This window comes from Nothoprocta perdicaria, unplaced genomic scaffold (assembly GCF_003342845.1).
Source record: "Nothoprocta perdicaria isolate Ctin4 unplaced genomic scaffold, notPer1 scaffold_154, whole genome shotgun sequence".
In the NCBI taxonomy this organism is placed as follows: domain Eukaryota; kingdom Metazoa; phylum Chordata; class Aves; order Tinamiformes; family Tinamidae; genus Nothoprocta; species Nothoprocta perdicaria.
In genome coordinates this window covers 943,013-970,868 of record NW_020454694.1, presented here as the reverse complement: position 1 = coordinate 970,868, position 27,856 = coordinate 943,013, and the positions used below count along the sequence as shown (strand labels likewise).

General features: G+C 40.8%; 4 protein-coding genes across 6 annotated transcripts; 1 reads left to right on the top strand and 3 right to left on the bottom strand.

Annotated features, from left to right (window-relative positions):
• The first annotated feature begins 8,153 nt into the window (after nucleotides 1-8,153).
• YAE1 (YAE1, ABCE1 maturation factor) lies at nucleotides 8,154-13,079 on the top strand. Of its 3 annotated transcripts, none has more exons than XM_026034985.1 (4): nucleotides 8,154-8,175; nucleotides 9,890-10,197; nucleotides 11,335-11,456; nucleotides 11,743-13,079. In XM_026034985.1, exons 2-4 carry the CDS (start codon nucleotides 10,081-10,083, stop codon nucleotides 12,170-12,172), a joined length of 669 nt encoding a protein of 222 aa, XP_025890770.1. In that variant the 5' UTR covers nucleotides 8,154-8,175; nucleotides 9,890-10,080; the 3' UTR covers nucleotides 12,173-13,079. The 3 variants fall into 3 exon arrangements, with proteins under 3 accessions (XP_025890770.1, XP_025890768.1, XP_025890769.1); XM_026034983.1 differs by having other exon boundaries at nucleotides 8,160-8,195; nucleotides 10,096-10,197; XM_026034984.1 differs by having other exon boundaries at nucleotides 8,162-8,195.
• Nucleotides 13,080-13,431: 352 nt separating this feature from the next.
• On the bottom strand, nucleotides 13,432-16,106 carry LOC112943737 (mediator of RNA polymerase II transcription subunit 1-like). The gene is made up of 4 exons (XM_026034987.1): nucleotides 15,920-16,106; nucleotides 15,476-15,571; nucleotides 14,930-15,038; nucleotides 13,432-13,847 (listed from the first exon to the last, which is right to left on the bottom strand). Exons 1-4 carry the CDS (start codon nucleotides 15,972-15,974, stop codon nucleotides 13,601-13,603), a joined length of 507 nt encoding a protein of 168 aa, XP_025890772.1. The 5' UTR covers nucleotides 15,975-16,106; the 3' UTR covers nucleotides 13,432-13,600.
• Nucleotides 16,107-17,839: 1,733 nt separating this feature from the next.
• LOC112943736 (mediator of RNA polymerase II transcription subunit 1-like) lies at nucleotides 17,840-21,719 on the bottom strand. The gene is made up of 7 exons (XM_026034986.1): nucleotides 21,706-21,719; nucleotides 21,534-21,608; nucleotides 20,347-20,417; nucleotides 19,487-19,552; nucleotides 18,770-18,878; nucleotides 18,374-18,498; nucleotides 17,840-17,996 (listed from the first exon to the last, which is right to left on the bottom strand). Exons 2-7 carry the CDS (start codon nucleotides 21,602-21,604, stop codon nucleotides 17,863-17,865), a joined length of 576 nt encoding a protein of 191 aa, XP_025890771.1. The 5' UTR covers nucleotides 21,605-21,608; nucleotides 21,706-21,719; the 3' UTR covers nucleotides 17,840-17,862.
• LOC112943738 (mediator of RNA polymerase II transcription subunit 1-like) lies at nucleotides 21,716-27,576 on the bottom strand. Its single transcript, XM_026034988.1, has 6 exons — nucleotides 27,540-27,576; nucleotides 26,898-27,001; nucleotides 26,108-26,192; nucleotides 25,694-25,748; nucleotides 25,132-25,264; nucleotides 21,716-21,777 (listed from the first exon to the last, which is right to left on the bottom strand). The coding sequence occupies exons 1-6, from the start codon at nucleotides 27,574-27,576 to the stop codon at nucleotides 21,763-21,765; spliced, it is 429 nt and encodes a 142-aa protein (XP_025890773.1). The 3' UTR covers nucleotides 21,716-21,762.
• Between the last annotated feature and the right edge of the window lie 280 nt (nucleotides 27,577-27,856).

The window sequence follows — 27,856 nt, the reverse complement described above, 5'->3', positions numbered from 1 at the left end:
ATGTCCTGGATCACAGTAGTCTCTAATATGTTACCACTTCCTTCCTCCCCAGAACTGTGCTGATGTGGAGCCTCTGCTCCTTGTGTGTGGAGGCCGCCCCTTCTCTGTTCTAAGCAGCCACTTCTCTTCTGGTTGTTGTCTGGGTGCCCTCATGTTACTTACGCACAAGTTTCATGGTCTCTGATTAGAGCTGGTTGGATCCTTCCTGCAAATCATGYGTGACATCAGTGTTCGTGCCTTTAAACATTATTAAAATAAATTATTCATGTTCTTTACAAAATGATCRGTTTTATTGCTGTTGATTAAATAATATACATAAAATATATTGTTTGCAATATTGTTTTGCCCATCAGTCCTATCATAAGTTACTCGGAAATCTTTTTTTGACGTTGTGCTTCCTCTGGCATAGGTTATATGGAGTCAGGGAGATAGAAGAATCTGCTTTAATCACACATTTCACTTTAACAAACAGTGGGAGATGGGAGAGGGAAGGGAAATATCTAAAAGTGAAAAAAGAAAAAAGAAAAAAGGAAGGTGTAGATAAAGGAATTGGATGGGAAAACACTCATATTAGATGCTTATGACTCAAACCACAGTGTGATTCCTTTCCTTCCCTTTCCTTTCAGCGGTGGAAGGGGCTGCAGTTCAGTAATGAATTTGCTGCATACGGAATCCAGATCGAATCTCCAGGAGAGGGAGACAATGAATAGGCCAGTTGGAAGGATTGAATGCGGATGTCAATTAAACTGAATCCACAAAATAAGCGAGAGGTTTCAGGGGCTGCTCTTCACAGCCACTTCAGCTTGGTATGCAAGGGAGCGCTCCCGTTTTATTGCAAAAGTAAATTTCAGAGCCCAGGGAGCGAGCGAATATTGGCATTTCAATCAGGGCAGCTTCACACGGGCGCGCGCGGCCCGCTCAACTCCGTGTTGAAAGCTTTATGAAAGGAAGCCTGTAGGATATCCAGGAGATTACTTACAAGATTCGAAGGGACGGCGTGCTACAGAACCCTTATAACACACAGCCTGGTGCCCTTGTTGAAGTGAATTTGAAATATGCCCCTGAGCTCCTCGGAGGCTGCAGACAATGCACACAGGTATCAGCGGGTACATGCATACCTACATTTATTACAACAAACAGACATACGCTCCTTGTTCCACATGCCAAGATAAGGTGTCAATCTTGGAGATTTTTTTCTTTTTTAAATCGATGGTGTTTGCAGGGGCTACTGTTAATTTTCATTATCCCATCAGTCATTCAGGAAGCTACAAGGCTTGTCTATGTTGTTTTTGCTTCTGAAAAGAGAAAACAGCCGTCATCACAGGAGCACAGGTAGGAATGGGAGACACTTCRAGGTTTTAAATTTTAAAGTACCCGCAGACTACACAATATTATACCTTAATGTATTCTGACAATTTTCTTGAGGAGCTAATATTGCATGAGGATAAAATGTAGTCTTCAGCACACTGGTAAAATATTTATAAACTCCTTCATTTCTTGCTAAGAAAAGGGACCTACTCCACATGTGCTATATAGATTCTCAGAGGATCTGTAGACTTTCCTTGGCCAACTTATTAAATCACTGTCTTTTCAATAAAGTGGAAATGCCTCTGCCAAAAATTGTGATAAAGGCTGCTGCTGGATAGAATGTGATAGTTCAGACAGACATAAAATTTATTTAGGTAGGTGATTCACAGAAAGACCCTAAACCCTCTAATTTTGGAAATTCTGGGAACAGAACTAACAGTTAATAGTAGCCTATAGCATATTTATAAATAATGGTCACAGACCCTAACACTAATATTCCATAGACAGGCCATATTCTAAAACCTCAAACTACATAATGTGATCATTCTGGAATTGTTACATAATTAAAATTATGGGACCCCATTTTAAGACTTTTCCCCTCACTTGGGCTACGCAAACAAAGCTCCTGCAGTGGGACGGGTTTCCCAGGGCCACTGGGAAATGTATGGGAGCTAGAAAGAAAAATGACTGGAATCCAGGCTTAAGAAGATATAAAATAAAGTAGTCGATTTCTCTAGAGAGGTTTTTGGGGTCTCTGTGCACAAATGGCCTCAAATCCACTTCCCTCACACTTTATCTCCCATAACTTATAGTGCCTGTCACATTGCCTTGGAATTTGATTCCGAGCCATCAGGTATTGCTGAAATCATTTTGATTTTCTATGTAATTGCTGCATTACTCATAAACCTGTTTAGTCCGAATTAGGCAGGCAATGCTCTGAGTCAGTAACAACATGCCGTACCCACTCTGTCGAAGCTGAGGAGCTCATTAATTTCCCCAAATTAAAGGGGATATTAAAGGACAGTTTGTAGTTCTTTAGCTCACTGGAGAACTTTGGAGATCTTTATTGCTATTTAAAACATGAGTGCAGCCCTGCCTGTCTCACTAAGTCGCTCTTCAGTGGAGTTTAGGATGAGCAAAGAGGAGAAACTTTGGACTTTGAATGTGTGATATGATCACCCTCGGGTCAGAGCCGGAGCTCCTAACATGACTGATGCTGTTTCAATTTCCTTAAAGAGCCTGCAACTGCTCTGCTGCTGAAAATTTGATGAGAAAGCTCACCTTGTGTGATCCCGTGCACGGAGAACAACAGCCTTTCCCTCAGCGAAAACCCATGGAAATCAATAACTGCCTCAACAGCAACGTGCTTCTCAGCATAACTTATGGTGATAYATGCTGGTCCCAAATAATTTACTGGCAAAGGTACATAATGGTATTTGTTTAGGTGATAGTATTTTTTGTATGAACTGTATTTTTTGATGAACTGTATTTTTTGGCCCCTAGAGAAACGCAATGACAAAGCACTGGTAGGAGGCTCAGTGTCAATGTATCTAGCTAACTCCTATGAAATACATGTGGAGAAACTAGGGGTAGCTGCTCAGTCTTTTCCAGACTAGTGCTTAATATTCATGAAATACCCCCTGCAAGGATCACCCTTGTTCGAATCCCAAAGCCCCGCTTCTGTTAGCTGCATGGCACCTGCAGTTGCTGTTGAAGGTGGACACTTTCCATTGACACTTTCCACTGACACAATGAAAATCGTGGCAGATGAAAATTGACACCAATGAAAACTGTGTTTTTACATGTCAGAAAACAACCCCCCCAAAGGGGTGAGATCATGTTCAGGGGAAGGTGGGAGAATGGATTCCTGAGCTTTTGGCCAAACACTCTTACCTCTGGGTGGCTGGATGTAACTCAGAGCCAGAGCTGTAAGCAAAGTCGCATTTCCTCTCCCAACATGGRTTAAAAGGCTCGGACCACGAACGGGAGAGAGAATGAACTTGGGTTCATCCTGAGGTGTCACTGTGACTGMAACAGTTGTTTCCTTGTGGCTTCAGGTGGCAGGGAAATCACCGCACCGCACAACTTCTGTGCCTTCCAGCAGTCTCATTCACTTCAGACAATTGGATCAGCCTTGTACAGCTGCTCTTCCTGCAGGTTTGCACCTTCTGCCAGAGTTTATACAAGGGAGGAAGCAGAGAGGGCAACTCGTCTCCTAGCCAAAGGAAAACAACTATCATTTGCCTCCTGTTGAAGCGAGGCAAGYGTGAGGGGAAGTCAGTGTGATCTGAATAGAGATGCAGTTCACTGGGGAAAAATCGTAGGTGGAATCCAGCATTTTCCTGCATTAATCGCGTTTGCAGTAATTATTGGCACATTAAGGTCAATCATTCTATGAAAAGCAAGGCAGCGCTGCATTAAAAAATATTAAAAAGACAGAAAACCTAATTGCAGGATATCTCTGAGTCACAAATCTACAGCAGGCCCTTATTTATTAATACATTGAGAAAGAGACTCGTTGATATTATGAATTCTGTAAACATATGCTACGAGGACATGTGTTTAATGTAAAGCCTATTATATTTACCTTGTCCTTACTGAGATAACATTTCTCTGCTCTTGCGSCAGAATTTCACCCTGAACCAGAACTCACTGTCAGCAGACTGAAGTTCTCACCCTTGCGGATGGCCAGGGATATTCCTTCCTTCCATCTCTGTTGCACAGTCTAAGGAGCACAGGGCAGTCCCATTTGATATTCTGTTCCATCACCATTAATCTTGAGCTGGGATATAGAGCTGCTTTTGATCTCAGCCATACCATCTTTATTTATTTATTTATTTATTTTTACAATATTAGAGTTGTTATTAAAGTTCCAGGATGAAGCTATGGATTATATCTGGGGACAACAAAACCTCACTCCTCTGAGGAGCAAACCAAGGGAATTGCCAGATGGAGAGGATGCATCCGTCTTAATAAACTGTGTCTGCTGCTCTGTTTAGTACCCAAGAGTTCAGAGCACAGTTCTTCAGACTGCAAACCTGGCTTCCCTGGGGTTTCCCCTTGCTCCAAGCAAGCCTGGGGAAAGTAGGAAAAAAAGGAAAAAAAAAAAAAAAAAAGACATTTTTATTCCCTTGCTTAACCATTTCCACTTAGAACTGAGCACAAGCCAAGGTGCCAGCAGGCTGCGGACTGTTCAGCAACAGTTTCTGCTTTTTCCAGGTGCTGAATGATTCTGCAAGAAGGAAAACTGCCCTGTGATAACATTTAACAAAGCAGTTTCTATGCTTTGCTAATGCAAGGGAAGGAAGAAGCAGAATACATCTTCTCCCTTGCAAATACTTCTGTGAGAAATAATGACACTATGACCATTAAAATTTCTGTGGTCCTTTAAAGCAATATAGTCATAAAGTTCTATGTCTCTTCCATATTTCTCTATTTTCTTCTAAACCTTAATTCTTAATCTTGATCTTAAATAAGGCTTTTTGACCCCAAATGTTGTGTAATGTTGTTGTTTGTTGTTACAGAAAAGGGAAGAGATTTCACAAACCAGGGAAGTGACTCCTTTGTATTCTATACCTCCATCACAAGAGGGTGACATTGCTTTATTAGCAAATCGCATTGATATTCTGAATAAAAGACGTTATAGGAAAACACAGAAATATATTTTTGTTACCATGCCCTGGCAATAAGCACCGATCCTAGTGGCTTGCTTTAACCCTCTTTTTAAATTTAGCATCATTGTAGTCTCCTGTGCTGGGAGCAGCAATATTTAAGACCCCATTAAGTCTGTGACCTTGCAGTTAACCTGTTAGCTCACTGCTGTGGCGCATTCCTTCCCTGTCACGGGTCTGGAAAGGGAGGATTTAAGCACTGGAGGTCACTATATTATCACCTTCAACATTCACCACCCTCAGTGCTTTGGCTGCGTGGGTGAGGGAAATAAATAAGGTAAAGAAACACCAAGCTCGGGACAGAAACATGGGCTGCATGAGACCATGAATACACTATTTTTGTTATTGTTATTGCAGGCAGACCTACTGATGCCCTGTTATTCAACATATTCCAGGCAAATAGCCTAGAATCTGTCTAGTCAGTAGAGCTGGATACCCAGCAAGCGATGACAGATCTGGCCATGGACAGAACATGCATWTGGGGACGGACTTGCAGTCTAAGGCATCCCACAGTGTTTAGTGACAATGTATTTAGTGGTTTTATTAAACCTCAGTGGCCCTCGTTCTGCTCACATGCCAACAGCTTACTCTTTACTCATCGTGGTTTAGTCTTGTTTACTATCAAGAACAGACGATCAGCAATTCAACAGTGTTTCGGAAATTCATCAATTTAAGATGATTAAGAGCTGTGATTTTTTTAAAAGAACTGTACAACTGCCCAAACTAACAGCCAATGAGGCATAGCTCTGTCTGTTGATCCATGACAATAAACATAGTCACAACAGAATATAGAAGTTGAGGAGAATAATGTATTTACAGTGCAGTGCCAATGCAAATAGCCTTCCATCTTGGACCCTTCACATGCCTTAGCTTGGCTGACAGTTGTACACTGCAATAGAAATTGCCCTGATATTTGTCATCCTGAAATAAAGCTCCCCATTCCCATACACCGCACAACAAGCCTTGGCTGCCCTAATTAGCGACTGTTCAAAAAAGCCTGAAATCCTGAAGGATGCTTGTACCTTATGAAGAAAACCACAAACTATAAAAAATGCCTTGGCYATTTTGTAGTCTGTGACCATGCTCCGACGCCGTGGCGGGCGGCACTACAAAACGCCACCAGCACAGGTAGGTCCTGCTTTGCTTTATGCACACATAGGTGTGGAAAGCTCACGCTCCCCGAGGCACGCGCCTCACCCTCGAGCCCTGCCAGCAGCAGCCCTGTCGGGGCCGTCCGCACATAGCSAACCTGTCTGCAGCAGGCATGCTTCATAACGCAGCCATTCTGCCCTGTGAACACCACATGAGTCACCAGATCATCCACCCAGGGCCACTAACCTAAAGGCRTGGGAATAGGAAGCCTCCTTTGTAGCTTCTCATGGTCATAAGGATTTATCTTTGGCAGACATGTGGGGGGAATGCAATGACAAACCAAGGTCAAACCATGATAAACATRAGGGGTCCTGAGACTGGGGAAGCAGTGACCCCAAAGCACGACCTGTGAGTCTCTTCTGGAAGAGCAAGAAGTTGAGCATAAGGCGACGTCAGGAGATGAGCAAAGTTAGGGCTGGTCCTGCTGCCTAGGCAGGGAGCTCCCAGGTTTAGCAGCACCGTGTKGGGACTCGTCATGAAGGGGTCACTTCAGCAACAGAGCGCCAGTTTCCATATGGATGAGTGTGTGTTTGTGCAGTCCAGCTTTATTTAGCACCCTGTTGAAAAAAATGGCAGTTAGACAAGTCAACCTCTACCAGATGGGAAGCAGAATGGGAAGGAATTGCTAGGAAATTAGCAATCAGGGCTATGTAGAGTAACTGCTGGGGAAGAGATGGGCACATGCCTGGCCGTCCAGAGGCACCCATGCTGTTTCATGCCCCGACACACCATTTCCTTGACAGAAATGGCTTCCTCAGTGGAGCAACACRTGTCCAAGCAGAGCCACGGGAAGCAGGATATGCCAAACATAGGGTGGATGAGCCTGCTGGGGCTGTTGGAGAAGCAGCATGGGATCATTCTTTTGTCACTGCCTCTGCTCTTAGGACAGGTACTGCTTTCATCCCTGGCTGTGCACCTAGCCATGCAGTCAGCAGCCATTTCAGCAGCCTTCTGCTCTGGCCAGCACACGGGTGTCAGCATGGCCGGCACGGGAGAACCTGCCACCTCCTTCCCATGCCTCTGAGGCACGTAGTGCCTTGGGGACGTCCGTGGTGCCTGGGGCTGTACAGCAACGCAAGTGGATGCAGGCTTGGCATGTGGCCCCACGCAACGGATTTCGCCATCCGCAGAGTGGTGCGAGGAGCCCACGCGCTGCAGGGCTTCCTGACACCGCCATTCCCGGGGAGCCCTTCCGATGCCCTCGCTCAGCAAAGCGAGGAGGGACTAGGGTGTTCGGAGGGTGCCATTGGGATGGCCCCAGGGCACATGGGCAGCTCAGCTGTGAGCTCTGTGCAGACCTGAGAAGCAGCCGCAAGGAGAAACTCCAGCAACCTGACTCGTGAAGCAGGCTGAGCATCCGGTCGTTTCCTTTAACAGCATTTAGAAGCGGGAAGAAACTTGCGGCTTGAACCCACGGCTGATGTATATTTAGGATTAGTTGGTGCCACTGAACACCTTTAAAGAGTATGCGTACATGCCAAATACAGCCTGTGCCAAAAAAACACTGCTTACATTTTGCTGCATTTATTCCAGAAAGATACACTATCTCCTCTGAGGGAGGCAAGTAACAAAACTCGATTCCCAGAGGCATTCTTGCTATTATGAAGGATATATTTGTGTGATGGCTAAACTTGGCACTTGTGCGCACAGCCACAGCTGACACTCAAGGGCTCTTATGAGTCAAAAGCCAGAAAGGAAGAGTTTTTGTTATTATTTGTTATTATTTGTGTGTGTTTTTCTRGGGAGGAGTGACGGGCGGTTACGGTAACGGCTGCTCCCAGGGCTCTCGCCCTCGGCAGGGCAGAGCCCGGCTCGCGCCGCGCCGCCCTCTCGCCGAGGCCGTGAGGCCGCGCCCTTACTCAAGATGGCCGCCAGGCTCCCCCGTGCCTCAAACGGGCCGTGAAGCCGCCGAGCCGCGGGGGAAGATGGCGGCTTTTTACCGGCAGCCCCTGCGCGGAGTGCCCTCACCCAACATGGCTCCCGCGCTCCGTTGTTTCCAATGTCAGTGAAGCCGGCGTGCCCTAAGGCGGCATGGCTGCGCCCTGTAAGCGCTCGGCGGCGGCGGTAAGGGGCTGGAAACGGGGCCGGGATCGCGCGGCGTTGGCGCTAAACGGCTGCCCAYGAGATGCGAGGTGACCCGCCGCTGCGGTGGGCCCGGGGCCCGGGGCTCGGCCTCCTCCTTAGGGGCCGTCCGGTTCTCTGTGGTCTGCACCCTGCTGGGGGCTGTCCTGGCAAGTGCTTGTCTCGAACACCCCACTGCCAGGGAGTTTGAGCCTTAAAATATGTATGTGTATATATATATATATATATATATATATGATATAAAACATGTGTGTGTATATATATATACGTATATATATACACATATGTATATATACGTATGTATATATACATGTATATATGTTGTGTGTGTATATCTACACACAACATATTTATATATACACACACTATATATACACACACTATATATATATTTATATATATGTACACACTATATATTGTGTGTGTATATAGATATAAATATTTGTTGTGTATATATATATATTTGTTGTAAATATATATATAGTGTGTATATATATACACAAACACACACACTTATGTATATGTATGCCTATATATATAAAATTATTTCCTCTTATTTATTATTGCTATTTATTATGTTCATGTATTGCGTATGAGGTAGAGCACAGCGTGTGAACAGGCCCTCGCTGCGCAGCCACGGCCCCTCCATAGGATTCCCTTCAGTGAATCCCTGTGGACTCACCCTGAAGCTAATAAATCCCGGTGATAATGAGGTTAATAGAGGTCTCTTAATAAGAATAGCTTCTGATGGCAGGTGTTGAAATTTCTGTCCCGTCGCATCAGAATATTCTAAAGCGTAACAATTTTTAAGCCTGAAATACTTGAAAGTGCAATGTATAAGTTGTAATAGCAGGSATGAGTGGGGGCCCACTGCCACACATGGAGGGGTGTTTTCTCTGCTTTGTATTTGGCATAAAGAAAAGATAAAACAGAAGAAGGGATTTGCATTGGTGGTCTGTGTGAACTTGAGCAGAAGCTGTAGTTCTTGCATTAGCCATGTAGTTACTCGACTGCTTTGCCATAGAACTGAATAGATTGGATAGAACAGTACTGGGAGTTCTGGAAGCTTTCATTAACAGTTAAAAAATATATATGTATATGGCAAGTCTAAAAATGAAATTTAACTTCAGTACCTGTTTTAACAAATTATTGAAGAAGACAGCATTTTGTGGGTTATTATACCCAGTGACTTATTTAATGGTTTGCAAATGGCCTCTTAAGGCTGTCTTCAGTGCAGGAGATGAAACAATCCAATTCTGTCTTCTCCSCTTTCGAGCAGAATTAGCTAATTCTTTATTCAAGATATCAAGGAATACCTCTATTCAAGATGAGCRCAATTGTGTTAAACATTTAGCATACCAATGAAATTGAAAATCAAAGCTGAATGTCCATACTCATTATTAAGGTCTGAACTCTGCAGGCAGTTGCATGTAGATCACTTTATGTACTGCAAGGGAGCAGTATKGGGCTATTTGTCAGCTGCTACCAAAATTGTAAAGTTGTTTCTGCCTGTTGTTCAGGTGCTAGCAACACGTAGACATTCTGATCTGGTGCATAGGTGGGTCGCTGCCATTGGGAATAAAGAAATGGAGGAAAAAAAAAAAAAAAACGTCTGAAACAGCAGTTGCAAATTAAAACAGTTCCTTTACCATTGCTAATCTGTCTTCTCTTGACAGATGCAACCGTAAACTCCATTTTCCTGTGGAAATCCATGTACAAGCTGAATAATAACCCCCTGCAGTGACTTCTCTTCAGAACTCACATATTCTGGCTGTGCTTTTAATGCAGTGCTTTGTCAGAAGGACCCTTGATTGATTCCCAGTATTTGCTTTGTCACATAACCATCGTCACCATCCTCACTACCATAATGTCTTGGGTACAGGCTGCCAACAGCCAATGCAATGAAGACGTGTTTGATGAAGATGCAGATGAGATATATATAGCACAGAAAGAGTGGAATAGCACCATGAAGAAAAGATTGAAGGTATTTCTATAACCTTTTTTTTTCAGTCTTTCAACCATTTTTACTTCCTGATTCATACCTTGCTTRATCTAGCTGACTTGAGGGGAAAGCGAAAAATGTCCATTTAAAAGTTACTGTGGTTTCATTTCTTCAGAAAATGTAGCAGAGAGTTGCAGAAATTCTAGCCAAGTAGCCTGTCACAGCACATACTAGTTTAGTAAAAGACCTTGGCTCCCTCTGTACAAGTGTGTGCATGCATGGAATGCAGTGCTAAATCTGGATTCAGGCTGTTTGCTTTGTAGCTGTAGGTTTGCTGCTAGTTCATGTGAGGCAATACAATTAAGTCAAGGTACCCTCTCAGTGAACACTGCAGAATCTAAAAGTGTTCTTTGAGGTCAAAACTATACATTGAGTCAACRTTCTTGTTCCTAGCCCTTTCTCTAAAAAGGCTGCCAGGTCTCTTTCTGTTGTGATAGAATGAAAGCTCTTAGAATTTTGATATGAAGTAAGAATTATTTTAGATTACATGATAACATTATTGGAGGACGAGGAAATTAATTTGCATTATAATCATTAGCGGTTCCTTACAGAAAGAAGTTTTCACACTCTGTGTTCTGTGTATTTGAATGTCACTCATTCCTAGCATCATCTTTCTGCCATATAATCAGCCATATTATTTGAACAATATCCAGCAAAAAGAGCAGTATGACTCAATAATTATTTCTGTGAAAAGAGAGAGCTCAATTATGGTGAGGAGACAAAGTCCTTTAATAATTCTGCTAATAGGCAAATTCTGCAGCTTAAATATTACTAGATAGCAAGATATCTATATGAAATACTCTCCAAGGAATTGTTTATTAGGGGGGTTGGCCATCAACTTTGAAAGCAAGTCTGTAAATTTCTCTTATTTTTGATGTTTATAAAAGCACTGTCCTTATTTCCTGACCTTGCTGGTGATCCTTTAGTGGATACTTGGGATCTGTAAATTGTAAAGCAGAAAGAGTTGGAAGAGGAGGGTTGGGTTTTTCTTTTTCTTCTCAAATCAAAAAGTGATATTTGACTGAATGCCCATTTATGCTTTTGCGTCATTGAAAAGATACTTATAGCTCTGATTTTGCACATTGTGAAAAGCTGTTTGCACCACTTCTTCTATTCCAGGAAGGCTATAGGGATGGCATTGAGGCTGGCAAAGAACTTGCACTCCAGGAAGGCTTCAACATGGGCTACAGACAAGGTGCTCAGCTGATGGTCACATGTGGCCAGTTCAGAGGTACCCTGAAGTAAGTCTTGAATCTTTAAAGCTGAATGAAGAGTGGGATTTTTCCTGTTTTGGAGGGGGTTAATTGTTTAGTAGGCCAGTTGTAATACCAACAAATCTGGCCAAAGCTACAAACTGAGAAGTCTCAGCCCATGTACAAGGAGTTACCTACATGGTCACAGAGTGGTCCTTTTTAAAAATCCCTCTCAAGTTATTCTTGGAAACTTACCTGCATCTTCGTCTTTAATATCTGGAAGTTTGTGTAGATATATGTAATCACTTATTCATTTCCTTTTTCCACTTTTCAGTGCTCTCTTATCGTGGTGTCAGCTTAATGGACACGATTCTGCTTTGAGTAAGATAAATCATCTTTTAGATGTAGTTGGAAAGCATGAAGAAGATGTGCTTAAGTACCTCAATTCTACCCAGGAACAGCCACATGTTGGAGACATTTTAGATATTGTTCAAGACATGGACCTTAGTGATACAGCTCCAGCTGGGACAGAATGTGATGCAATTAAAGCTGAAAAAGATGAACATACTGACAACTCTGGCAACACTTGTTGTAGAAATAGTGGTAAGGATGATTCATTGCAATCTATGTGTAGCCAGGCAAAGTTTTGCACAGATGCTGGACAGCCAACCCTTGCTTGGGTTAAGGAGCAGACTCTTTGTTTAGTAGAGCAACTGGGCTCCTCACTGGAGATGCTACATCATGTCCAGCAACTGGGACATTAAGTTTCTCTGTCTTGTGGTATTTGAAACTACCTGAACTGGATTGGAGTGTGSGTGGAGCAGGTGTAGGCTCCTGGCTGACTTCATTTCAGGGAAACTTGATTCTGATACTTTCCCTTTAGAGGTCATTCCCATAAACTTTACCATGCTTCAGTTCCTGTCCAAAAACACCCCTTTGCTTTCATTTTTAAACAATGGCTTTCCTTGAAAGGCCAGGTGATTTTAAAAGCTGTGGTTTAACTGCACTTATTTCTGTTYTGTAGGAGAACCTTATTTTCACCCACATTCTCTCTTTCTTGTCCCCTAAATGCCTTTATAAATGTTAAACCTGCAGGAACTTTTTGTTTTATGTCACATTCCTTCTCCTGTCCTTTACAGTTGCTAAGAAGGGAACTTTCACAGCTTTTCTCCTCCTTTCTGCACTTCTGTTTACACACCAGCCTCTGCAATTGCAGAAGCCATGGCACAGCCTTGTTTTACTCTGCTACGCACAGTCTGTTCTGAACCTGTTGGACCACTCTAAACGCTTTTCTAAAACATTGTTTTTGTGTTTGTTTTGCTAGTCCTTCTAGTCTGAGCTCTCCCCATCTCTCATTCCCCTAGAGCTCYCCTCCTACCCAGCAGGTTAAGGAAGCACAGCTTCCTGCCTTTACATGCTCTTAAAAATATGCTGTCAGACATGGGGCTGTACTTGACAGCTTCATATTTCTGTGCCAGGATCTTGTGTGGGACTTCCTTTCCTAGGACTCACCTTAGCTTTGACTGCAATGTCCTCTGGTGAGGAAGCCTTTTCTCTGTAAAGGACCATCTCTATTTTGCTATAATTAAACTGGTTTACAGTAAGTGTGAAGCTTAAGGTGCTTATAACCATCTTCCCTATCTGAGACAAGGTGGGGTTAGGCTGAGGCGAAGTGACTTAAAAATAATAAAAACAAGCAAGACTAAATGATTTTATACTTCAAAACTAAAAAAACCAACATATGAATTATTTTATTTTTTTCAGATAAAGAGTCTGTAACTTTCTTGCTAAAGACCGTTATTCTGCTAGATGAATCAAACTGCATGTTAGGTACAAAATTCTTTAGAGAGCTTTCTTTTCCTCCATTTATTTAATGTAATGTTGACATTGATCAAGATTACTTTTCTGCTATGTACGTTATGTTACAGTCTATACCTACATCAGACATTTTCCGTAAGGTGGAAAAGTAGGCAATGAGCTTGCCCAAGTCTCTTCAACTTCTTTTCCAAAAGCAACCTGCTGTTGAGAGAGTATTTCTTTCTTGTTTGATCATCAAGCAACTGGCGAAGATTGTATTTCACTTGGCATCTGCCATCTCAGCTTCTGTATGAGCTGAGTAATTACCTTCTAGCGCACTGCATGAAGTTTGTGTGTTCACTCTAGAGGTGCTCGTCTGTGCTATCACCCAGGGTTTACAGATCAGCTGTGGAAAGGCGTTCGTCTGTGCCCCCTTGAGCACTTTGCTTCTCTCTCGCTACTAGATCTTGCAGACCAGCCCCAGAAGGAGTCTCTTTGAGACCATTAGGGCCTGGAATTAGTTCGCAGGGCGATGCAGGTCTCTGTTCTGTGTCTACATCCTTATCTTCTGTTTTGCTTCCTGCTCCCCCCTTGGCAGCGTTCCTGAAGATTGCTCTCATGACAACTGGGATTGACATACAACTAGAGGGGGAAATGAAACATTAGTCACTATTACATGACAACTGGGACTGACATACAACTAGAGGGGGAAATGAAACGTTAGTCACTACTACAGACATCACTCATGGTTCACATTAGTATTACTCTTTTTCAACTGTGACAGGAGTCTGGCTTACATAGTTTGTGACTATGTAATGCAACCCCATTTTCTCTGCATCTTTTTGCCTCATGTAATCCTATAGGCACTACATTGTAACTACAGTATAACTAGGTGTGTTACACTGGAAACTATGGTTTAACGTAACGGATGGAAATACTGGATTTTCAAGTTAACCAGCACAAATGCATTTTGCTACAAAGAGTGTGTGGTGGGGTCAAAAACAAGTCATAAGGATGCTTTTAATGAAAACTTAATATTAAACACAATTATAAAAGACTGATTTTTGCATTTTCTATGAAACAGGTACAGAGTCTCCTTTAAAGGATGAACTGCACTAGCTTTCTCTCCTACCCTGTCAACATCAGAGATATGTAGTTCCCAGGACTAGTTTCTGATATTCCACAAGTTAAAAATGAGCAGGCTATTGGAAAGCTTGGGAAAAATCAAGCCTATATAGACCTTGCTGTAGTCCAGGTGTTGTTTGCTGAAAATGCTGAAAAAATTAGTGCTCTCAGTCCTTTCTCTAGTATATGTGGACAGGCCACAGCAATTCATCTGTCTTGGTATTTTAAGTTTCCAGAAACAAGCGATAAACAGTGTCACAGACATGCCATGTAGACTTCTCTTTATATATAGAAAGATAGATATATTTATGATGTATATAAAAGCATCTATAGAAAAGAGAAACTAAGAGTGTCTTCATTCACAAACATTTTCCCTGTCAGCCCGTTTTTGCACAAGAAATAAGTATTACTTATCAGTAGTAATGTTTAAGTGTACCTTTTTGAAAAGTTACTTAAGACACAGTAAAGTGACTTATTCCAACTATCTTAACCTTTACTGAAGTTGTGCATTTGGCTTAATCAATGACACTGAAGGCACATATTTCCATTAAAGGGGCATTAAACATTTATTCCAAACATTATGAAGTAAAACAACTTACCGCTTCACAGCTCTTGATATAAAGTCATCACTCGAATTTAGAGTTGGATCTTGAGGATGTAAGTGAAGACTACATTGGATTTCTCTGGAGGTTATGACATTAATTACCACTAAGCAAGAACAGAGTACAGGTATTTCAAAACAGATGCCTTTATAAACACTGAACACCTTCCTTTAATTATGATACTTAAGGGAGTAGAACAAGTCATCAGGAAGGGGCCTTGCAGCAATGTTCTTGCACAAGCCTTGCATTTTCCTAATATACTGATAATGAATAAGATTAGAAACTACAATTTATTAATTAACTGTAGGCCAAGAAGGAATTAGACTTTGAGTTTTTGCATTATTTTTTGGTTTATGCCAAATACAGAACACTTCAGTAAGTGATTTATACATAAGAGCTGCTCTGTTTTTCACAGCTGTACATCACTAACAGCAGCCATTAGAATGTATTCATAACAGAAAAGCACAGTGCAGGAACCTAAACAGAACCACAAGATCTTTTTCAAACCAATAAAAAGGACAGTGTCAAATATTCCATACATACCACAAGCTAAATTGTCTTTCATGGGATGAGGAAATGAAACAGAAACGCTGGTGTTCTTTTGTGGTGCGACTTCAAAGTAAAGCAGTTCTGAGTCATCTGGAAATAAAATTACTATTTAGTGATATTTCCCTATACACATTAGACATAGACACTTTTTGGCTGAATCACATGACAGTAATTAATTAACAAGAGTGGAATCTCATTGTGCATTGCTTTGGCAACTGCGTTTATGCTAGAAGTTTCAGAACTAGGAGGTTGTTGGGGTGGGGGGTGTTTTGTTTTCTGAGTACTCATTCAACTGAGTGCAATACCAGAATTAAGGGAGTTTGATCATTTGAAATGCTCTACAGGCTATGGCAAGGAAGAGTAAAGTCTGTTTAAAACCCAGACCAAAACTAATTTTTCCTTTAATATCCTGTCATTACTTCCAACCAACCAATTTACCTTCATTTATGTGCTTCTCGGAGACACAGCTGCTAATAAGAGTGTTATATGCCATCTGATGTCGAAGAACCTCTATTAGGCCAGGCACACACTTCGGATGGGTAAATGGGATTTTACTGACCAAGGCTCCTGCTAAATCTGCTTTTTCTGAGCCCTTGTTTATGAAGTAACAGTGCTTTGGGCAATCTGGAAGAGACTGGAAAAATAAATGTTGATTTTTCAAATACTAAAAAAAAAATAAGGAAAGACCTGATATTAAGAAGCAATCACAAAATCTGACATCAAAATTAATTTTGAAAGGCATGTTTCTAGAAAACCCCTCATGTCTATCTGCACTTCAGTAGAAATATCATCCTTAGAAGGAAGCTGACAGAGGCTGTCCATCTACCACATGCATTTCAATGTGGGGAATATGCCCCTAAAGCCAAGTGGTCATTAGTTTCAGTCCCACCCATTCATCTGACTACTCCTAAGAGTCATAGTAGAAATATTAACCAAAATCTCTTTTTCTCAGAAGAATATCTTGGTAATACTACTTAATACTACTCAACTCCTGAGCAATGAGGGTTAGTTTTGCCCCACATCTCTAGCCCCTCGTTCTCCTGCACCACCACTACTCTCTTTGGAGAGGGACGTTTGACTAGATCATCTCCTGGTGATGACTAGATGATCTCCTAGTCTCAAAAGGAGAAGATGGTAATAAAAGAACTGCCACCTCTCCATGTTGACAAGAATGCTATAACACTATTTCACTTCCAGTGTTGTCCTATCTGCTTCAGTACATGTGTTCATCAAAGTGGGAACTATCACCTTAAGAAGAGGGCAGGGCAGCAAATTAACAGGGTTAGTCTTAAGGAATGATGAGGAGCAAGTGAAGGCTCCTGTGGCCAGATGTCTGCGGAGCAGAAGAGCTTTTCTACAGTTGACTCAAGGTAAGAATTCAATTTAATTATTTAGTTTTAGAAATAAAAGCTTCAGATTCAAAAGCAAAATGATCTCTCACTAAGCACTAATGTTTTAGAGAACCACTGAAGAGTTAGAACTTCTCACGTGTACTGAATACAAGGAAATAAAAAGTTCTTCCCTGTTTATGGCCTTTATAGAACATAATTTTGCTAAGCCTTCTGTCACTTTTGCACTGCAGTCTCCAAAATCCTAGAATGATGCAGGCAAGGAGCTCTGATAATACAAAAAGAAATGCCCCTCCTTTCCTTTCCATGTTCTTCAAAATAGGGGTTTCTTAGGAAAATGAAAAACAACAAAAAATTGAAGCTTGTACTGCCTTGCAGTTGTCTTGTACACAGTTTAAAAGCAAAGCCTCTTAGCCACCATTTTATTTTTTAAAAAAGCTTCCCTGTGCCTAACACACAAATATATTTCTAATAAAACAGTTTAAAAAAGGGAAACTAACTGAAACTAAACAACAAGGACTCCAATTGGTCATTGTCAACACTACAGTAACACTTCATACATCTCTTCCTGTTAGGGCCTCTCTTTCCCCTGCAATCCATATTCTCAGTGCTACCTGATCAAGAGTTCTATTTTTATAAAAACAGTGATAGAAGTGCATCCATAAAGATCTTGGGAAACCTACATGCGTTACATCTTGGATCTTTCTTCTCAGACCAGCCAATAAGGTTTTTTTTTGTTGTTGTTGTTTATTTTTTAATGTTGAAGTTGTGAATAATATTTAGCAGAATAAGTTTTAGGAAGGGGTCAAGCACAGAAAAATTAATTTGACTTTAGTAACCATACACAGAAGGTGTTTCTTTACTGTGGATGAGAAGCTGACTTAGTCTGTTATTTTTTCCCTCAAACCTTTAACTTTTTAAAATATTTCCTTGATCATTTAAGTACTGTTGAAATCCTTGGAAGTTTGTATTGCTTTTGCTGATACAGAAAAGGTCCCTCAGCACATACCTCAAACAAAAATAGAGCATCTATCAAACACCGACTGTACTCACCACAAAGAAACAGAAGTTATGTGTGGACAAATCTTCACTGCATTTTTCTTTAAGAGTAGATTGAACAATCAGCTCGTATAGAGGGGCTAGTTTCAAGTCAGCAATCTGAATCCCTAGAATAAGTTCACTTTTTTAAAATTAATATTTAGAGCATGGTTATAAATCAAAGCTTCAATTAAAACATAAGCAATGATTTTAAGTACACAGACAGAAGAATTAACCTCTCTTTTTCACTGATGGGAGGCTGAGTAGCATATGTAATAGTTCTGCCCTTAAGTCTATCCTTTCTTATGATCACATTTTTAAGATGTATTTTCTATTGCATTTTCTTTCTTAATATTATTTGCTAAAATATATTACACTTGGGCTTACAGAACAGATTTTTCTACCCCACAACTGCACTATTTCTACTATCATCACACTAACATAGGAAAAGAAAGCGAAACAAGCCATGTATAGGCACAGAAGTAATCTTAAAAATAAAGCATGCCTGTGAGCCTCTGTATCTCTTCAATACTGGATGAGGACATAGGAATAGGCTGGTGAGATTTCAACAAAAAGCAAGCCGGTAGATCCATGCTGAATTCATCAGTCAGTGGCAAGAAAGCAGGGCTCCTGGGGAAAAGAGAGATTATATGAAAGTTTGTTAAAGAAACTGATACAAAAGGAACTGTTGGTCTAAGTGCCCGATTGGGTCCCTAGTAATTTCCCCTGTACCGTATGTTTTCCTTCTTTGAGAAGTTTTGCATTAGAAGTGCAAATATAGCTCTTGCATTTTGAAACAAGATTAGTGTGAAAACTGGCAGAAAGGAAAAGTGAGCCACAGAAAACTCATCAATGGCAATGATTTGCAAGTCGGTGTAGCAAAACGTGTCCAGAATCTCACCCATCTTCTCCAGTTACAAAAGCTGCAATCAGTGGAGAAATAGGAAGTCTGTGGAGTGTATCTGTGCCTTCAACAGTTACGACTATTTTTGCTCCACAAACCTGGGAATCTGTGAGAGAAAGATTCATTATTTTCATAATTCATTATTTCATTATTTCTCCATGTTAGTGTGGATTAGGCCTTGCATCTGAACTAGGCAGTGGTAAGGTCCTGTGAAGATCAGACCAAACCGACAGCCACAATGACWGTGCAAAAAGGAAAAATTTGCAGAGACACCTAAATGGCCAAAGTTACCAAATAGCAATAACAGCAATAGCTGTTTTTTGATCCTGCTGTGAAACAGATCAAACAACTACCAGTCCTTTTCATGTTGTCTAAATGGTTATTTTTGTTTGATATCACACTTGCTTAAGTTTCAATCAGCACCCAAGAATTGGGTAAGCAGTGTGCTGACACACCTTATCGTGTGAGAAAGAGCATCAATAAGTCATTCTGCTAAGCGAAATTTTAAATCCAACTCATTTCACTTCTCTGGAAGCAACAGCAAACAAAGAACGTTCTAGCTGCCCAGTAAAGAAACTTCCAACATGAAGTAAGACTATATGTATRAAATATCTGACGTATTTCTAAGTCTTGTTAATGACCTTTTGCTTAATGAAACATGTAGTGTTGAAAAGTTATTGTGATATTTAGTTATCTCTGCTTTTCTAGTTTTACCAGGGTTTAGTTCTGCTTCCAAAGCTTGATAGGGGGAAACGTAAAATTCAATGTTCAAAGGAGTTCCTGAGGAATTAAAAAAAAAAAAATTTACTATACAAGTCAATAAAGGAAATTACTATCAAACATAATGCTACAGGATAAAAAAAAAGAAGAAAGAAGAATGTGAGGTGGACAGAAGTGGAGTCTTAAAAGCATGCATCTGTAATCACAGTATGTGTTCTCATCAAATACTAAGAAAATGCTTTAACAGCTAAAACCTCACTGTATAGATTTGTCAGATATCTTCTAGTAGAAGAGGTTTATTTTCAGTCTTTTGCACAATATCCTCTTGTTCAGCCTTAAATATTAGCTTAACTCCTAGCATTCAGTAACTAGTCTGAAATGTGAGGGGAGACTCATAATAAGTGCATAATAGGGACCTTCATTCAGCTGTGTAACAGCATAGTGGAAGCACATACTGGAAATGCTTTTACAGGGTATACTGCACCAATTACTAAAGCTCAGCTTTGGCAGTGGGGATGAGCCAGGAAACTTAGATAAATGAGTGCCTTTCAGGCAATATCAGTATTATCTCAGCTATTACCACTGTTAYTTCATGGTTACTCCCAAATGTGGTTTCCCACGTAACCTCAAAACAGTGCTAGCTTTGCTTCTGTAGGCTGCTGTGAGGTCAGAATTGCTGTAGCTGATAAACCACCTGTGCCCTTTCTGAAGGTGTATTTAGTGTTTAAGAGACCCACCCAGTCCCAACACCGCATTTTATACATAATAGAGGAGCTTTGCTATGAACAAACATGAATGCAACATTGTGCCTTTATTCGCTTWTGAATCTGAAGGAAAAAAAATTAAAAAGTCACCTCCAGTTCTTGGCACCAGGTGTCCTACTTTTCCATGAAGGACTTCAGTAACTCTGCTCACATCCTCTGTTCTGTTTCAGAAACACATCTGGGTTAGTGCTTCCTGAGATGCAGTGCTAGCTAGCTCCATGTAAGTGATTATATGTACCCCTAACCAAAGGGAGTGTTCTTTCTTGAATGTGCAATGTATCTTTGTATGTTATAAAAACTTCCTAAAACTCCATCATGAAATACATGTGCAGCCCCTGGAACTTGAGCTTCCTGCTTCAGGCCTGTATCTCTGCTGCTTCATGTTGAAACTTGGTGGGCTATTTACCAGAAATGGAAGGGTAAGGAAAACATGGAAGTATCAGATAAGGTAAAGAGTGAGGAAACAACCTGGATAAACTAACTCAAACAAAACCAGTCTCTAACCTCAAGTATTTTGAGCTGAATACATATAGGTATACAGCTATATGGCTRTGTACTGGAACTCTGCAGCACGTTTACTTGTATCAGTACAAGGGAAAAATTATCAATGAACAACATTCACTGAGAAATCTGTGATTAGTAGATGACATAGTATCTTTGTTCATGGACTTAATAACACTTCGTAAGGAAATATAATTAAAAAAAAGGGGGGAGGGGGAACCAAGAGTGTATCTCAAGTTACATAAAGCCATGCTTCCTGAGAGTAGGTAAGAGATAGGTAAGAGATCAGAAAAGATATTTCAGAATCGAGAAGGAAAGCACTGGGCTGTAAGGAGGTCTGTCCTAGGGAGGTCTGTCCTCCATCTATTTGTAATCTTACACCTAACAGGACAAGTAAGGWTAGAGGGAAAGCTAATAGGTGATCTCAAGCTTCATCAGAAATTGAGATCCTCAGAAAGCAGAAGCCTAGAAGATATGCTTTACTCCTGCAAAAAGGAGAGCCAAAAATTACTGGTAAATTTAATGTACACTGGCTGCTCTAGGTAGGTGGTCACACACACATACCCTAAGCCCTATGTCCAACCAGATTCACAGTGAGCCCCTTAGATAAGGCCAGCAGTTCACTAGATCATCTTGTTTGGCATGCCTAGGGTTGGCAAGCTCCAGAAAGACTTAAGCTTTCCAGTGGAAGAAAACTCACCAGTTTTCTGCATCCTGTTCTATGATATGAAGGGATGGGGGTAGAGAGGGGGAGAAAGAGGTAGTCTTTGAGTTACCTGTCCTGAAGAGACATCGAATAAAGATCTTTTTCAAGTGCCTTCAAAGCAAGGTATCCCTTTGCTTTCATTTCACTAGGAGAGAGAGAAAGCAAATATTTTCTTTTAACTAAAGAATAGCTAGATTACAGACTTTAAAGATTTGGTGAGTAAAAACTAGTTGCAACCTGACCTGTTTCCTGGAATCTGATATATATTCGACAGGTCTTCTAGAATCTTTCCAAAGGCATTATAGTCCTTCATCCTAGAAGTAAGAARCAGTTATTACCATACTTCTAAATGAGAAAGATAATAAGTCTTTTATTTCTAACTTGCTAGAAGAGAAAACAGTATTTCAAGTAGAATGACATAGTTCCCCTCTTTATCAGATCTGGCATGTAGTAGTACTGCTTATACATTTTCTTAGAAGATACCAGGAAAAGTGAATCCTTGGTGCTCTTGCAAAAAAGCAATGTAATTATAGCTAACAGTGGTTAAATATGCATTGCTGAAAGTATTAAGTGTGCATGATACACAAATCTGACAGCTTGAAATGTAGCTCATCAGCTACAAAGAGCTCTTCTTGATGTTCCAATGGAGTTAGTCATGTAGTAATGCTTCCCCAACACAACATACTCATACATTGTTCTCTTCATCAGAATATCAAGCTCTGCATTATGATTGCACGTTATGGCACTCCGAGAGGCAGCTCTCAGGCAACTGACAGATACATTTATTTATTTAAAAAAATAGACAGGTGGCTTGCATAAGGCTATAAAGGACTGTTTTACACAGCTCACAAAATAAAATTCCTGTAAATTTTAGCTATCTGTTTAGTTACTGATGTGACAGCCTGGAGCTCTGCACAAGCTAAGCCATCAAGAACTTGCCCTTCTGCCGAAATGGGTTTTGCCACCCTTTCTCAACTCTTCTGCAGCAGGTAGCTATACTTGAATTTAAATCCAAACCTGCACTTTTTGCATATGGGTGCTGCATGTATCAGAAAAAGGAACTAACAAGTCTGCACTTGCTTGTCTCTGGGACAAACTCCTTTCCAAAAAGAAACCTAAGCAAATCACTCACTTTCTTACATGACTCTTTCCAACTCGATCAGTGGGGAAGCAGGTGGAAGGAGGTGCATGTACACACATGCAAACACAGTATCTGACTATGTTTTAGACCTAATAGACCTAATTCAACAATAGTGTATAGTTACTTTGACATCCCCAGACCAACATCACCTCTCCACTACAGATAAACTGCCTCGGGCCAAATAAATATTACACTACTATACTAGGAGGTGTAGAGGAGAAAACAGGAAAGCAGGCAAGTATGCACAGTGCCAATGTAAGCAACCATCCCTGGGGGACAAATGGCTGTTTATTTTCTTTTTTACTTCAAGTAACTTTTAATTAACTTACAGAAGTGCAAGTTAAAGCTTTAATATAGTTCTTTATACTATAAACTAAATATAATTCAATGACTGAGTAAAGACAGGGCAGGGAAAAAGACAAAACATGTTCCAGGCCCAGGTATTTAGGAAACAGGCAAGATCAATAATACATATGTATTTTTAAATCTTTCACTTGTTCTGGCAGGGCATTTAGATAACAATGTGACTTCTTACGTATACGCATTGCTAGTACACCTGGAACAGTGGCCACGTTGGCCAGCGTACTCAGGGCACTTGTAACCACACTTGAGGAGGCCCCATTCGAAACAATAATTCTTCAGACCAAACAAATGAGAGTAATAAGAGAGGGGGAAAAAAAATACAGCATCATGCTGCTGCATGAGAAAATTAAAGCAAGCCTGCTACACATCTGAAAGGAAACAGGCCCTGTGATATCACCTTGCCTTCCTTGCTGTGCAGCAGACTGATGGGCACCTACTGAAGACACCTACCCAACGACAGCGGAGGCATATTGATTTGCTGCAGGAAGCCTGGTAATATTTGTGTGGAAACTGTGGGTCTGCCACCTCTGAGTTTTCATCATCATCCTATGTCCAGAAACATGGAGCCAAGGGCTTGCAACCAGTACAAAATAGTCCAAGGCTGTGTTCAGTTAAGGGGGTTACATTCTCTCTCCCTTACATTACATAGAGGGGGTTACATTCTCTCCCCTTCCTCTCTGCCACAGAAGTAGATCTAATTTAGCTGTTTTTTTAATGGAATGGATTGAAGAAATGAGTAAGATCAACTGTCTGGAGTAGGTTTTTTCCAGTTAGATTTGTTGCATTTTTATCCTTGAATGTACAGATYGTTTTTTCCTTAACTGGCTTATTTCCAAAAACAAATGTCCTTCCCATAAGGAGCACTGAAACTYACTTCCCAGATAAAATGAAAGCCCAGAAAAATCTCAGCTCTTCTGTTGTTTTCCGGATTCATACTATCATTGCCTAATCCTAACTCTGGAGGAGGTTAAGGAAATAGTTGCATTATTACACTAAAAATCATTCTATCCTTGACTCTCTGAAACAGAGAAATTTAAGACTATCAGGAATTCCTTTCTATCCAACAAGACACTACATATGAGTCTTTACCTTAGATGCTGCACCAACTCRTCACAAATCTAGAGAAATAAAACAAGAAAGTCATATTTCCTATCATCCTTGAAGAAATGCCTCCAAAAAAGGAGGTAATTTGGTAATAGCAGAGTGGAATTCATTGGTAATTCATTGGCAATAGTAAGATTATTCTGCATTACTTTCACTTAACTGAATCTAAAAAAACAAACAAACAGAAAACCCGAGTCACATAACAGAATGCTAATTTAATAATTAAGGGAAGAAAGGCTCTGTGAAGAAGATATAATTAGCAAGAATAGTTTGTTGATATATTCTTTCAAAAAAAAAAAAAAATTGCATCCTTGCCAGTTTTTCTTTTGCTGGCAGCTACAGCGCTACAGTTCTCTGGATACCCATTTCCATCTTAATAATATTTTCCAGCACTGATGGATTTTCATCAGTAAGCATCCAAATGGCTACATTCATTTGGAGTTAATTTACTCCCTTTTTTCATTTGCAGACATACCGGGAATTTCCGGGCATTCGTGTTTAATCAGCTCTGTTGATCACAGCCTACGTTTTCCCCCTCACCACAGCCAACAGCTTGTTTTAGCTGTGATCTGAATGATCACCTGTAACACGGAGCAACTGCAGAACTTGGCATTCAAATCACAGAGAGATATTTTACATTTAGTGAGACATTTTGCAAAGGGGGAAAAAAAAAMCATATGCAACAGGAACATACCCATAAAGAAGACAGATGAAAACAATTGCAAATCTCTGGTAACACTAAAAGACACTTCCAGTGGGAGTATATTACATACATTACATTGATAAAGTACAATACAAGCATTTTATACAGAATACTACAAAATGCTTGGAAGCTGCAGGGAGGAAACAAGAGTACTTAAGATATCTTCACTATGTTTAAGTAGAAGATTCAGATCCAAAATGGGTTTCTAGTGTCATTTTAGACACCCTAAAGGAGCCAAGAAGGCTTCACAGCTTGGCAGATGTGACAAGGCCAAAGGRGGCCTGAGACCTTCTGTCGTGGCAGCTGCAGGCCATGCGGGAGACCATAGGGAGGGGAGGAACAGAAAATTAACTTTACCACAGGAGCCTCTCCAAGGTGAGCCAGCTTTACATCCATCACCTTCCCATCCTTCTCTAGCTGGACTTCTATATAAAACATGTCTGATGTTATGTAGCAGGCAGTTCCACTAGGGCTCACGTGAGAGTTCAGCCTAGGGAGAGCAGGGAAAGCAAAATAAGAAAACTCAATATGTCAAAGTTCTGCCACATGGAGAAAGGAAATCAGCAGAGTCTACTTGGTCTTGAGAAGAGACTCCAGGGACACTTCAAAAATAACTCCTTCTTGGCTGAGCTTTTGAGAATATCCAAACAGGCAATATATCCTTGCTCTGCTCTTTGCATTATCACATCAGTTTGCTGAATATTATTTACTTCAATCTGCAACTTTGGATCCCCTCTCTTCACCCAACAACCCTTTCCATGAAGGTCTAATCTAAAGTGGCAGTTATGTTCGTGCCAAGTGATATACTCCATTCCAACACCAAACTAAATAGATAGTGTTGACAAGCCATCCAGATGGTAATTCTCACTGGACTTGGGGCCATCCTTACTCATTTGCATTTATTCATAAATAAACTTACCCTTTTTGTTTGGATAAAGATTCCAATCTGCTCATCACAGAAAACAAAGATTTAGCTGTAAAAAGGGAAATACCATTTAATCACGCTGCAATGATCGAAAAGAAGAGTCAATATTACCCTGCATTAAAGGAAATGATTTAGATAATGAGAAAAATCATTATCTCTGGTATGACTTCTGGTGATTAATGATAACTATTACCCTGGGATTAATGAGTGTTGTGCTGGATACAGCTTTTTCCTCAGGCTTTGAAAATATCTACAGCCAAAAAGTTTAACCCGAAGCAGAATCAAGTCTCATGTCCACCTCTGCACATTCAGTTGCACTGTGCTGAACGTCAACAGCGATACACAGACCATTTCCATGGAATACTAAAAAATTCACTTTGCTATCAGAGTTATCTGACAGCTTGTTACCGTTCAGTGTCCTCCGTATCTTCTCCATACAAGAGAGCAGTGGACCATCYGCAGGGTTACTGACAGGTCGTCGCGGTGGTTTATCCTAGTGCATTCGTGAAGAGAGGAGACAGAGAAAGACCCCTTAAGTTGTCAGTTAGAGAGGAGTATCACTGCATGCCTCCTGTGGGGCACTGGTACCCAGTCCAACAAAATTTGTACTTATTTCTCCTTGTAAACCACAGGGATGAGCAATGACAATAACCATCTCTAAAGTGACAGCACTGAACTTAATGGATTTGTGAAGACCCTGTTGTGCAGTAACCATGTGTCAGAGGCCTTCGGTGCAGAAAATAGCTTTCCATTTCCTTTCCTTTTGGTTTAAGCGCCCTTTGCTCCCAATGAGAACGAATTTCACTGTTACCAGGAGCCAACAAAGAACGTTTGGATTCTAATTTTAGGAAAACTCCTACTGGAAAGGAGATACCAGTCAGCACTAGGGATGTTCTTGATTAGGGTCAGGGCATAAGGCCTTTTTGAACTTTACTTTGGATAGGAATGGAATAGTAGTTCTTGTCTACAAATATGTTTATGTAAATGAATGAAAATAGTCCAAAGTATCAGACTATATCAGCACAAATCCTTGAAGGATAAAAATAATATAAGAAGCTCTTTTTCCATCAACTGTTGTAAGAAAAATCCAAAGACACTTTAATAGGCACTTTGAGTCAAGCAATCTTTAAAACATCTCAGTGACCTGCTGACCTGCTCATACCAGATATCCTTCTCTAACCGAATCTACAATTCTTACCATGCAAAAATGGACAAGTTTCAGAGTTTCAGCCCATGGTTTTTGTTCATATTTTAGACGCAACTTTTCCATTAAAGCATTTGTAGGAATTGCTTTCACAGCACCTGAAAAAAATGTCAGAGCATTCTAAATGTAATACCATATATTTACCTTGGCAATTAGAAAAGTAATAGGAAGAATACAATAAAATACAGTCAGCTTAATAAGATCAGAGGTGCAATGCTTCAAGAAATAAGATAGGGRAAAAAAAGTGTTTTAGTTGAATTTTGCATGCAAATACTTAATTTTTACCTTTTTTTCCCCCCTCCCCAGAAAACAGGGAGGAAAACCAGAAAGACTCTTTGTGTAGGTAAAATACAGAAATGTGGTCACACCTTCATCTTGTTAAACAACTAGACTTTTTTTCACCTATACACAACTTGAGGTGTGAATTTTTAACATGTACTTTAGCATTCAATCTTGTTATGAGCTTCAGGCAGACGAATTTCTGTACCCACCTAGAGTAGCAACAAGGGAAGAGCAGAACCGCATGATCCCCTAGACAAGTGGTCATCTCTACCTACTTCAGCCAGCTAGAGGAAGGGGCAGTAGGTTCCCCCCACCCACTTTTGCAAGTATCCACCTGGAGAAGGTGCCACTCACCTGTAGGCTGATGCCCCTCCTGAGCCTCCATCTCCATCAACACCACAACGCCCAGGGGCTCTTTACTTGTAGCACCATTACCGTGGCACCCACAGGTGCCAGCAGGTTTGATCCCAGCTTACAAAACTGGGCTCYGGATTAGGGCTTGAACATGGAAACCTGTTTGCCCTGCTAATTTTTAGTAGGGATAAGGAACCCTGTTACTCAACTCTTCTTTATTTCAGGCCTTGGGAGAAGGCACTATGTCTATCCCCAGCTTTTCAGAAAGTGCAGCATCTTCAGGAAAAGATGTAATTCTACTGAGAGAAAGGTGAGGT